Below are 13,164 nucleotides of genomic sequence, written 5' to 3'. Positions count from 1 at the left end.
GTTAATTTGATTCTATATTGAAATTATATATTTGCAAATATATATAAGTGTAATTTATTCAAAAATACTTTGATGTTTCTTAAAAGATTTAAATATAGTAATTTTTATTGTTCATCATCTAAGATTTTCTCAATTTTGATCAGTGAACAACCACTGAAAACTATTACTTTGGAAATGTTTTAACAATTTAAAGGCAGGGTTGAAGTCAAATAATTATGTGTTATGTATACTTATAAGTATATGTAATCAAATGAAGATTATATCATTTATAATATTCACCTTGTGATGTATGGATAAGGTCGGTTTTACAGTGAGTGGGGCTTGGTTTGTAGTAAAGATAAAAATGCTTAACCATTTTCTTTCTTCAACTTTGACTTTAGATTAAGTTTATCAACGAGCAAAATTGCTACCTGGGTAATCACGTCATCATATTTTTATTGTTTCAAGCTGTTCTTTTATTGTTGACGAGAGAACATCTAAGTATTGAGTAACTACATGTCAGTTTGCTCATGATGATTTGGTGAGTTTCATTTATATTATTCAAAGAAAGTTTGTCTGTTCGTTGACGCCTGAGAACTCTGCACAAGGCTGGGTACTATCACAAGTACATCTATATTTTGATGGTATTTTATTAAAAGGGAATGGGGCCTGGGGAACCAACCTATATTGCCTTACTCCCCTAAACTAGTCCGGTGTATGATATATTCATTTCACTACATTCCTATTTTTGAACACGACTTTGCCGGTTAAAAATATTTGTATATAATCTGTATTGGCTTACTTACATAAAATGATTGAATTTTGAAATTTTAACAAATTGATTATTTTGACACAATATGGTTTTTATTGAATTTCGCAACATTTCCTCTTCCAGACCAAATTGTGGGTAAAAAAAAGTTCCAAATCAGTTTAAGATAGGTTTGTATCAATCCTTAATATGCAAGCACCGTGTTAAATATAAATGCGTTTCAATTAAATCTTTTAATTAAAAATGGATTTAATTGTGCGTTCTTTTCTTATTCATTTGCATTCTCGTATATATCAGTAAATTAACTAATTAGCTCTAACATGCGGAAGTGAGGTTTTTTATTTTTTTAAATTAGGTCTGATAGTAAATTTCCTTATTAATCAATGTTTTTAGTAGGTGCTACATAATAATGCTAAAAGTATTTTTATAATATATATATTATAAAAATTCATCCGACAATGATTTATTTGTTCAAACTCATTGAATGTATGAGAAAAATACTTAATTTGCAGAGTCCAATTAGAATACTACTTTGGTTGTTCTTCTACATACCAGTATATGTTCTATCATCATAGATATTCCCAATAATCAAAATTAATATAATTTATCGATACGTAAAAAGTGCAAAATGTATTTGATTTAGACTGTCCTGTTTTTACGTTAATATTTTTTTTTCTCCCAGCAAGAAGGCCTTTTTGATATTGAAAAGGCTAAATTTACCATGGTTTAAATCCTCTTATAACATTTTTGGCTTGGAACAAGTCATTTTAATATGAAAAATGGATGACATATATTAGACCCCTTAAATTAAGAAAAACAATGTAAACATAGTATTTTTACTGATAAACGATACACAGTAACATCGGGATAAAAGAAACTACTATTTTATAAAAAAGCAACATTTAGATACTTATAAGTAATTGTGAAATTCCCATTTTGAGGCAACTAGTGTTTGATTAGATCCTGTTTTTTACAGAAAATCGAGGATAATTAGCTTATATTTTAGGAAAGGTGTTTTTCAGGGGGTACTTATGATATGTATCAGTTTGGATTGAAAAGTAATGTGAAATTAATTTAAAAATAAAAGTACCAAAAATTTTTTTGGCGCCAGTGTAAGATTTGTACCAATAAAAATGAGGATTTCTTCATTTTTATGAGTCCCTATCAAGTTGATACTAAAAAAAGGAGGAGGTGGAAATGTAGATTTAGTGCAAATTAGTTCATGTGTCTTCTACGCGAAGTATTTTATGCATGAAAAAATTGGGATCTGAACGTATGTTGACTATAAGTGTATTTTTATTAAAAGTGGTCCATAGAAATCAGAACAAATATTAATTCAAAAATTAATGAATATTGAGTGATTGAGATTAATTCATATTTGGATTTATTAAATCATAAACAATTAATTACAAAACAAAACAAACCTGAGGTCTTTAGCTTACGTACAAGTAAAAAAAATTGCACTTCAACGTGATCATCAAATTCCCATTTGCACACTCCAAGCAGTTGGGCGTTCCCGGGACCACCGTCTACCCCATCAACAACTCTGAAACGTTGAAGAGGAGGAAGAGCTCTGTTAAAAAGGCCAAATCGGATTTTCACATCAGACTGTCTAGAGAGCTATCAAAGAAGTGGGTGGAAAGGGCCTTATGAGGGCCATGGCTCCATTTTTGACACCAATGATAAAAGACACCCTTCTCCTCCGTTGTATGACTCTTTTCAATGAGTTTTGAAAGAATCGTTTGAGTTCTTTTGAACTCTTTTGGCCCTTCTACAGACCTGATACTAAGCTCCTCGACTGCAGTGTCCGTCATCAAAACACCTAGGGCCTCAAAGCCATTGTAAGCATGCACTGGCTCACCATGACTTATAATCACATTTGCAGTGGGTGCCAAGCCTTTCGCCGCCCCCTGGAAGCCATAATTGGTGCTAAGGGATGTTACAATAATGATGTACAATCTGACGTGGGTAGGTAAATGAGTAAAAATATCAAGGACAGTTCCTAAAAACATATAGGTATATTTAACTATGTGTGCTTTATTTTTTGGTTGATTGACTCTTCTTATTTGACTGGGTTTTGGTTGAGAGCAAAGGTGAACCACCTCGTGAGAAAAAGGAAAAAGGATGAGATAATAGTATGTAGATATATTAAACATAGTCTCCCAAGCGCATTCGAACATTGAGTAGCTTAATATTTCTAAAGGATCCATGGAAATGTTTGATGAATTTAAATAATTTTTTCCAAGATTTTTATTTCCTGCTTATCTATAATATGTATAATATTTGAGGGACACAAAGTACTTACGCATTTACATTTGGGGAAGTAATTGATCAATTAATTAAATGTATAATAAATGTAATTATATTATTGTGAATATAATTTTTTTTAAAAATCCATTTTATCAGGAGCAAAATTATGAAATACTTTAAAATGATATTGATTATTTCTTTAGTAAATTATTTAATCAACAATGGTGTTGTTGTTTTTTAATTTTCTGACACATATGTAGTGTGTAAAGATAAAAAAAATCTACTTTAAGTAGCATTGGGCCCAGTACATAGATGGATACAAGGGAGCTTTAAAAGGAATTCAAAGAAGAAGAAAAAAATCATTGAACATTCATATTAGAACTTTTAAGTGTTTCATATAAGCACTTTGTTCGATATGAAGTGGTCTTGAAATAAAAACAAACTTTTGGTGTGTCCATATAAAAAAATAATGGAACGACATACTCAATGAACAATACTCTCTTGAACTAAATGTGCGAAGGTTCGCGTCTCGGCTGTTCCTAGAGAAGGAAATATACTTAATGTATATCAATTTCAAAAACGATTCCCAGGTTTGATGGAGTAAATGTAATGGATGTAATGTTTATAAAATAATAAAAAGAACATAAAAAATTTTGCGAAAAAAATCAAGAAAAAGGAGAAAATCCTAATTTTTTTTTTTACTTCTTATTTGTATACATATAATCCAATATTTTATGAACAAATTTAAGTCAATTATAAGCTTTGTAATCGAATTTATTTATTTAGGATCAGTTAGGGTACACAATAATTTTATATATTGTTTAAAACTGTTAATATAAAAGAATGATAAACTGGTATATTTTATTTAAAAAAACCCTATCTTGGTGGTTATAAGTCTCTCGAATAAAATAAAGATAATTTTGATTAGTTTAAGTTCAATTTATGGTTCCTATACATAGTAAATTAGGGTTTTACTTGTATTTGTAAAATTGCAAAAAAAACTGTTTTGCATAGAGTTTACAAAAAAAAGTAATAAATAGCATTTATTAGTATTGTAAAGAAAAACACAAACCTACCAAAAAAAAAATCCAACCTGTAAAACCTAAAAAGTTATGAGAATAATGTCGTCTAAAAACTAACCTTCGATAGCTGGTAAATTTTGGAAATACTAAAAAAAATTTAAAATGAAATATTCTGGAAATTACAAAGACGATATCGTTATGTATAGTTCTATAATTTTATGTGAAAATGCATCTTTTTCTGGCATTTCTTCTTAATAATTGAAAATTGACGTTCGAAAAAAAAAAAATATTCAAAAAATGGCTGATATATAAATAAAACATCATTTTTTATCTTTTGACTTTATATGCAAACAAATTTTTCAGACCAATTTCTCCATCTTTATTTGATCTATGAATCAAATATTCTACTGAAACCCCATATTTTTGTACCTGATAATTAACGAAAAATGCAATTTTTAAAGATTTTTGTGCCTATAACTTTTTTGACTCTGAATAAATTTAGAATTAGGCTTTTTTCGTATAGTTTTTCTGTTTTTTTTTTAAAGATTGCTGAATTATAAGTCAATACTTATCTAGTCTCTTTGAGCTCTAAAAAGCATTTCTTGCCTTTTAGGTATAGAATAATCCCCCCCAGGTTCAAAAGAGATTCACCCATACAAAGTTTTAGTCTCCTACTCCAACGGTGTGGCACTCATAAAAGACACACACTTGTGCTTATGTGTCAGCTGTTGATTTTGCCTCATTTTTTCATCTTCTCTTTTTGATTAAAGAGAAAAGGGAGAAAAAGGTATCAGTAGAAACACAACAATGTTATTAGTCTTATAAATGTCATTTTCTTAATAATCATTCAAAAAAAGTCTCTGGAGTTGAACTCTCTTCCTAACTCAAGACTTCTTTTTTCTTTAAATGAATTGTTTCTGTTGTTGATGATCATAAATCAAGTGGATGAACATACTACTGGTACAACTAGGTACATACAACTACAACAAGTCAAGGTCAATTAAATTATAGAACATTTCCTATTGTTATTTATCATGACTGGTTTGTGCCTCTCTCATACCTTTTGCTCTTTCGTTTTTTTTTCTCAGCCCTGGAAGGCATCTTGAGATATTTATTTACATATAATATAAAGTCCTAACTACATAATATGCAAAATATATTGGTGTAAAATGAATTATAACTAAAAAACTGCGCATTTGTAACTGATACCTGTCACCTACATATGTAGTGGATGAACAACATAAAAACAATCTAGGCCAAAATAAGTAACCAATCTATTTTGCTTATTTCATATATACGTAAATACTAAACAATATTTCATAGGTATATTTGAGTTAATTATAGGTTTTGCATTCAAATTAGTGGGATGAGTTAATATATCCCAAAAATCTAAGCTATAGTATAAAGCCTATGTTTAATTAAAGATATTCAAATTAACTCAAATATGGTTTCTCTAATCAAATCTATCAATTCCTAAATATTTTATAGTGACGATCAATTTTGGCTACTATAAGTGTCATTTACGACACACTCAAAAGATTAATGAGAATAATTTGAAGATAGAAGTTGATTGTAATTTGTTGAAGAATACAAATTTAATCCCACTCAATTTTGGGAAAAATAATTTTAACTTGTTTTTGTATTGACGAGCCTCATATATAATGTAAATGTCATAATTATATAATTAGTGTATTAATATATATATATTTTTTATTCTTTCAGAAAATCATAATTTGGACTCTTTTGCTCATATCCTCAGTCTCCTCAGCAACAACGCACAATTTAGTCCACAATCTCAAAGGTAGGAAAATATTTAATTTATTTGTGAGGTATTTTTGATCATTATAATTATCAGAGCAAACTATAAATTTATGTATTAATAAATAGTGAAACAAAAAAATAATGAGTTAAATTTTTCACTCAAGGGTCCTATTTGTTTCAATATGTATTATATAATTATCCTCTCATATTTTAGCAACAGTAATAATTCAAATAGTAATAATACAATTATTAGTTTTTACCGAAGAATACTCTATAAATATTCTATTAAATAATCTATGTAGACAAACAAGGTTTTAGTTTACAAGAAGTAAGGAAAGTTGACTTTTCAAAATGGTCAAATGTAGCTATTTTGGGAATTGTACTTATGTCAAGGCGTTACCTTACTTACACTAAAATACCCTATGCAAATTTGTGTCAGCTGTTTAATACCTCCTCTGACTTGATACGTCATAGTTTTTTCATTATTTATTCTTTTTGATTAATAAGCAAAGTAATAAGTAATTAATACTTATTACTCCTTTTCCAAAAGGACAGGAATACAATTTCTTGTCCATCCCTCGAAGCGTATATATGTATATTGGCTATTTTATTATTTTTATGAAGAAATATTGGCTATTTTATACAAATTCAGATGTATAGCTATGTTTTTCATAAAAAAATATTTAAAAAAAAAAAATTATAATATAGTATCAAATAAAATAATATTTAGGATTTTAATATTATGAAATAGGGTGCTTGATTCAATAAATGTAACGACAGGATGTATCCTTAGTCCAAGAATACTCTTACATGTTCCATGTATGGAGTATTCCTTTCCTTTTTTTAACCAAATAACCAGGGATTCTCAAGAGGCAGACCAAGTCCGGCTCCCAGCTGCATTTCATACAGCCTGCAAAAACGATCAAACAAGAATAATAAAATATAAAAAAATGGATTAGATGTTGGTATAATTGACTTAAACTATATTTTTATTACAAGACAACGATGCACTACCAAATGATCTCGGAAGGGGTTTAATTTCAATATTTCCTGGTTTAGTCCTATATTTATTGAGGATGCGAGTCGGTTTTCTCTGAGATGGATGTAGTGCAAAATAAATATCGTAGTAAACTCACTCATGAAAATTTAGATGAGATAGTGAGGATTGCTACAAACAGTTTGGATGCAAACTTTAAAAAGATAGCTCAGAATTCACGATCAAATTACAATTATTGGAGTGATAATATTAATAAAGACAAATATTGAAATTATATGTTTATATTATTTACTGTCCAATAAAATTAAAGTCAATATTTAATTAGTGTGGCCTGTGAGATGAACACATAATTTCATTTTAGCTAAAACTTAAAAACTCTTGAGAACCACTAAACTACATAAAATAACTATTTTTCTCTTAGTAGAATAGTTATGAAATTAAAAAGTATGTAATGAATGTCTTAAAAAATTACAGGACTTATTTTTATTACTTATAATTCTGATTATAATAGGTGAAATAAAAATTTCTGGTAACACATAATTGGCTTCACCAAACACAAAACTGTAAATGAACTTTTTTTAAGTTGATACTTAAACTGTAAGTATACTTTAAGATTTTTTTTCTTTTTCGTGCAATGTATTAATCAAGAAATATAGCTCACAAAAGACATCCAGCGAAAAACGCTCAGAATTTTTTACTACACTAAATAAAAAATTAATAAATTAAGGCAAAAAAATATCAATTCATTAAGACATTTATTACAAAATTCTTTTAATTAAATTCCCTGTTTCATTTGATGTCTACTCTATTAAAAATATGACTCAGTTGGTCAAAAGGAAAGCAAGAAAAAAATGGTTTGTGCATAGAATATGCTTAAATATAAAATATGTATATGTTTATAAATTAGACAGTAAGATTTTGGTATTTATCAAGTATAAATTGATGATGGTATTTCAGTTTGACCTTAATTCAATTTATTAGTTATTTAAACGATTTTCATTATGCCACTGAAAACTAAAAAGTAAATAAATTTTATTATTAGAATAGTCAAGGATTACACAAACGTAAATTATAAGAAAAATATTATAGAATTTAAATCCGTGCAATATAAGGACAAATGATAAAATCAATATTTTATTATTAAAAAAGCTTCCTCTGACTTTAATATATTGTAACTTGTACAATTTCCCCCCTGCACACAATATAATATATGTTCATGTCCGTTCAAGTTAGGTTTTTACTATATTATTTAATTTTAGAATGGTATTATTTTTTTATATATCCCTACATAATTGAATATTTAATTCACTTTTATAAAAATGCTGGATCATTTGATAAATAACTTTGTTTTATGACTTAATTATAGACATTTCTCTAACCAAATGGATTATAATCATTTATGATTACAACTGAGCATAATTGAATGACTATGATCCTCGTATAAGTTAATTAAATATTAAAATGAAATACGTTAAATTAAAACATGATAACAGATGTACACGGCACTATATATGAGTATGGGATTTGTGTATACATTAAAATATGTTTTAAAACTGGTGTTTAACGCAAGTGATATCACAGGCATAGTGTTTTGTCGAATTACGATACTATTTATCTGTCTGGTAAAAAAAAAATAGGTTTTTGAAACCTTCAAAAGATTTGTTATGTTCTGGAGTTTCACTTTGGAAGCCAAGTTCCTCTCAATGGGCTAGAGTGGGATTTATTTCCCCTTCTATTTAGTTACTTGATACAACATGACATTTTCACTGTATTTTACAAAAATAAATTTTTTAGTTGACCCGCTCTTTCCAACAGGGGGATTATTCTTTATTTAAATATAGAAAATTGTTCACAGCTTAACTAGAACTAATTTGAGTGATCAGAACACTAAAAAATCAGTAGAAAAATGAACAGCTAAAAAAAAAATATATAGCGTAGTTTCATTTATTGGGATAAGAACATTTCCAGAAAACGATTTTTTTTAAATTATGTGGTAAAATGTAAAAAATTTAAAAATACAAGTTATATGTACAAATATGTGATCTTTTCTAATCCTTAACCTTAACCAACTTTGTGTTTATAAATCCAATAACCATTTTAATAAAGAGTTTTTATTTGAAAGTAATTACTATTGTTGAGGCTTAGTTTGTTTTTGGTTCTGTCTAAAGTGATTTTTTCTAGATCGATTTGCATCAATTTTCCACTCATTTCAGTTATGCGAGTATTAAGCACCTTATATTTTATATTACGTCATTATACGAACGTTCCCAATTTGTAAACACACATGAAATCATCAATAATTAATCCATGAAATAGGTCTAGGCTAAATTTTAAATGAAACCAATCAAGACCGAATTTTTAAGACGGATTTTATCGTAACGTTCCCCTGAACTGAATTTTTCTATGTTGCCAGTTCGGTTCGAACTTATATTTTGCGCCGAATTAGTTCGACCCAACAAAAAAATATAAGGCAGTGGATTTCTATAATGAAAGCCAACACTCAAATATACATCAAATGAATAATACGTAAATAGGGCCTTTTGTTCCGACAAGGACAATATGAGGAAGAGACTTGCTCTTGATGAAGACTTCCTCCATATTCATCATAATGTTAACAACCATGATTATAATGATATAAAAAACTATAAAAACACGAGCAAGATATTAATTAATTACTCTTGTCTCGTTGTAATTTCATACATTCGAGAATCCTTGAAGTTTAATAATGAATCAAAGTATTTTCCTTCGTGAGTCAATAATGGTAACGAAATACGAATTAGTAACCTTATTCATAGAGGAGTAAGAAGTTATGGGAATTGATGGGTATTGTTTTGAGTTCATCGATGGATCATGCATTAAGGAGTACTCTAAGGAAAAAAAGAGTTTGATATCGATAGCCCCTCTGTTATGCATGATAATGTTTCTTCGATTAGTTATTTACACATTTCCTATTGATTTGGATCCACCAAATCTACAAAGTGGTAGAACTATGTAGTTAGCTTGAGGAGACTTCTTTGACTACGATATAACTAATTTCCAAACAGATGTAATTTTTGAAGGGCATAAGGGATTACTCTTATAAATCCAATGAGTACATATATATAAAGAAGTTAACAATATTTCTTTTCTAATTGTTCTCTTTGATAAAACATGTGGATACAAACGAGTTGTTAAAGAATTCCCATTACATTTATATTTAAGTACGCTACTCTCACAGATGATGTCACACTATCCTCTTTTCTCTGACATATGACATTTTTTCTTCTCTCACAGTCCCCACTACCCATTTGATCAATGTATCAAGAAAAGGAAATTCAATCTGGTTAGTTCGGTTGATTAAAAAAATATGTTTTTACATCTTTGTTAAAATGTCTTGCTATCATATCAGTTTGAAATCCCTTGCAAAACCGTTCCTTCCCATGATTTTTGAGAGTTGAGAACTTGGTCACATACTATACCATTTTATATAATATGCTTATTTCATTTTTATAATATTAAAAACATATTATTAGGATAGATTCTACTAACATCCACTCAGAAAATATGATGGAAGGAGTATGAAATAAATGAAATGCCAAGACATCAAGACGATATATTCTCAAATACAAAAAGCACAAATTGTATTTATATCCACAACAACAAGAAGATCATTTTAATTACCTACGGTCTCACTGTTCCGACAGCCTAAACCCACACATCCTCAAAATTCCATACAAAGATAATATTTACTTGCTTCAAGAATCCCTAATCCTTACTAATCTGTGACTATCATTTACAAATGTTATCCTTTACTACAAAAACAAGCTAGGTCGATGTTTCTCAAAATTGAAAGTACTATAAATTTTAAATTATTCGACGATTTATCGTCCATTTCTATCAACAAATTATTCTTATTAACCCTTTGGAGGGACCCCAAACTACAATTCAAGCAGCCAAAATGGATTGTCATAATAAAACAATGCGAAGTTTACATATTCCATTAAAAATGCCATGTCGGAGCCAATATAAATTTCTTAAATCTAAAAACAATCCTAAACTATAGCTAAAATTTTGGGTATCTTAACTTATCCCAGAAAATTGAAAACAAAGCCAATTATTAACTTCAATTAAGTTAAGACTAAGTTAATATATGAAGTAAAATCATTAATTTGGCATTTCTCTTATTTTTGATTTTTTTTCAAGATAATTTTTATATTAATACACCACATACAAATATTATTTGCCGCCTTGGACCCGTTTAAAGTTTTGAGTCTCTTCATTCATCCGGTTTTTTATTTTTTGGATAAAATCAACGATTACTAGATCAAATTTTGTGCAAATTTAGTTTGTACAGAATAAACTTTTTTCCAAGAGAGATGTCACTTTTGAGTTACTTCCACAGATGACGTCACTTAATCGTTTTTTCGTCATCCTGAATGTCATTTTTCCACATTGCTAATGGAGGTTGCGTTGTTAATGATAGCTAAATTCACGATCCTCTCAGCGTCCCCTTAGTGGGCAATGAAGCATTTTCATAGGCAACTAAATTTGGAAAAAAAATGATGACGCAGTTGTCGTTTCAACGTTTGAGAAAAATAAAACAGAATCAAGCTATGAATTAAACATTTCATTGAACTTCATTCGAATACTTTTCGGCTCAGGCACTCAAAAATGAACGGAAAGCAGGAACGGCGATATTTTCCACAACATCTACAAGTCTGAGAATTAATCATTTCTCTGTACAAAGTAATCACCATCTTTTTTCCGCATTGACTTCCAAAACCAATAAAGTTAATAGTTATTACATTTAAATAGGTTTTACATATTTTTTAAATTTATATGTTCATAAATATTAAACGTCTTTGTATGGAAGTCTTGTATTATTATAAGTAATTGTTTGTCAAAATGAGTTTACAAAAAATTAATGTTGTATAAATATATATCTACAAATGGAGGCTTCTACTTTTGAGATAATCAAATAATGAGAAACAGATGACTCTAACTTTAATTATATATTATATATAATTATATTATTAAATTTAGTACGTGTTACTCATCTTAGAAATGAAAATATATTCCTTTACAAGGAAATACGTCCATATTTTTGGTATATAATGTACATTATATTTATACATAATTATTTCGTGGACGTAACTAATAAGTTAAGGATGGAAGACATACATGTACAATATACAAGTAACATAACTAAAACATCCTTGATCTGTTGTTCATTATCTTGGAGGTTTTAAAAATGTGTTTTTATGATTATATATCAGAGGACAATAAACATTATAATATCTCCAATACTGGAAGTAAATAAAAATTCAAACCAAACCTAGTCTAGGGACCACCTCTTTTAAGCATGTCACCGCAATAAGTGGCCATATACATTTTTCAAATTTAAAAGAAATAGGAAATATTGTTAAAGAGGTCACCTGCACTAAAAGGTCCTTTTTTTAGTTTTCTTTTCCTGATTGTTTAATTTAAGTTTGACTATTAAATGATTTCATGTTTAAAATAAAGTTTGTTTAATCAATTTTAATAATGGTACTCTACATACTTGTAGCAAAATTATTCAACTAGCAACTCCTGGGGGAATCTGGAGCTTCCGATTATTATGGCTGTACATTAAGAGGGGAAAATATAGTTAAACAACCTACATAAATGTCCTGGTGTCAAATTTTTACTTTTTGAGTCCGATATGAGTTGACTTTTATATGATAAAGATTGGGATTTTTTGTTTTTTTTAAAGAATATTAAATACTTTTTTGAAAAATAATGGTTCATTTTTGAATAATAATGGTTCATTTTTGAAGAATCACGTAATGCTTTTATTTCAATGAAGCTTTTTTAATAAATAAATCTATTTATTTTCTAAAAATAGTGTATTTTATTTTTTCGAAAGGCCTTCAAATATTTTCAATTTAATCTGAAATAAATAAAAATTCCGAGTGACCTCCCCTTTTTTTCAACTAAGATACTCCATGGGGGATCCCCCACGTTGCAACAGTACTGAATTTTTCATAATATTTGAGTAAACATGTTTTATATCTGTAATACTTATTTACACAACTAATCCTGTTGTCAAAGTAGAACATTCACTACAAAGCACAGCATTATCTCAATAAGATAAATATGTATTTATTTTTTTTATCTTTCAATTTTTCCGTGTTCGGAACATTGATTAGGGGAGCTCAAATTTGCTCTTGTTAAGTTGTAAACAATTTTAAATAGTCATCCATAGTTAGAAAAATAACTGCAAACTACCAACATTTTGTTTCTTTTTGAAGAAAATATTGAAGGAAACAGCAAAGATTGCGACGGAAAAGTAAAACTAAAAATGTTGAGAAACATCAGAAACTTCGAAGTTGTTTCTACTAACAAATAAATAAGTGGAAGTTTAATTA

General features: G+C 28.4%; 1 protein-coding gene across 1 annotated transcript in view; it reads left to right on the top strand.

Moving 5' to 3' along the window:
* The window catches only part of LOC121114363 (uncharacterized), a 95,040-nt gene that overhangs the window by 51,446 nt on the left and 30,430 nt on the right, over window positions 1-13,164 (top strand). The window contains exon 2 of the mRNA XM_040708311.2: window positions 5,743-5,821. Within this exon, the coding sequence (XP_040564245.1) occupies window positions 5,743-5,821 (79 nt within the window). The remainder of the gene's footprint in view (window positions 1-5,742; window positions 5,822-13,164) is intronic.

The sequence above is a fragment of the Lepeophtheirus salmonis genome, chromosome 3 (genome assembly GCF_016086655.4).
Source record: "Lepeophtheirus salmonis chromosome 3, UVic_Lsal_1.4, whole genome shotgun sequence".
In the NCBI taxonomy this organism is placed as follows: Eukaryota; Metazoa; Arthropoda; class Copepoda; order Siphonostomatoida; family Caligidae; genus Lepeophtheirus; species Lepeophtheirus salmonis.
This window is presented reverse-complemented; position numbering and strand designations above follow the sequence as displayed.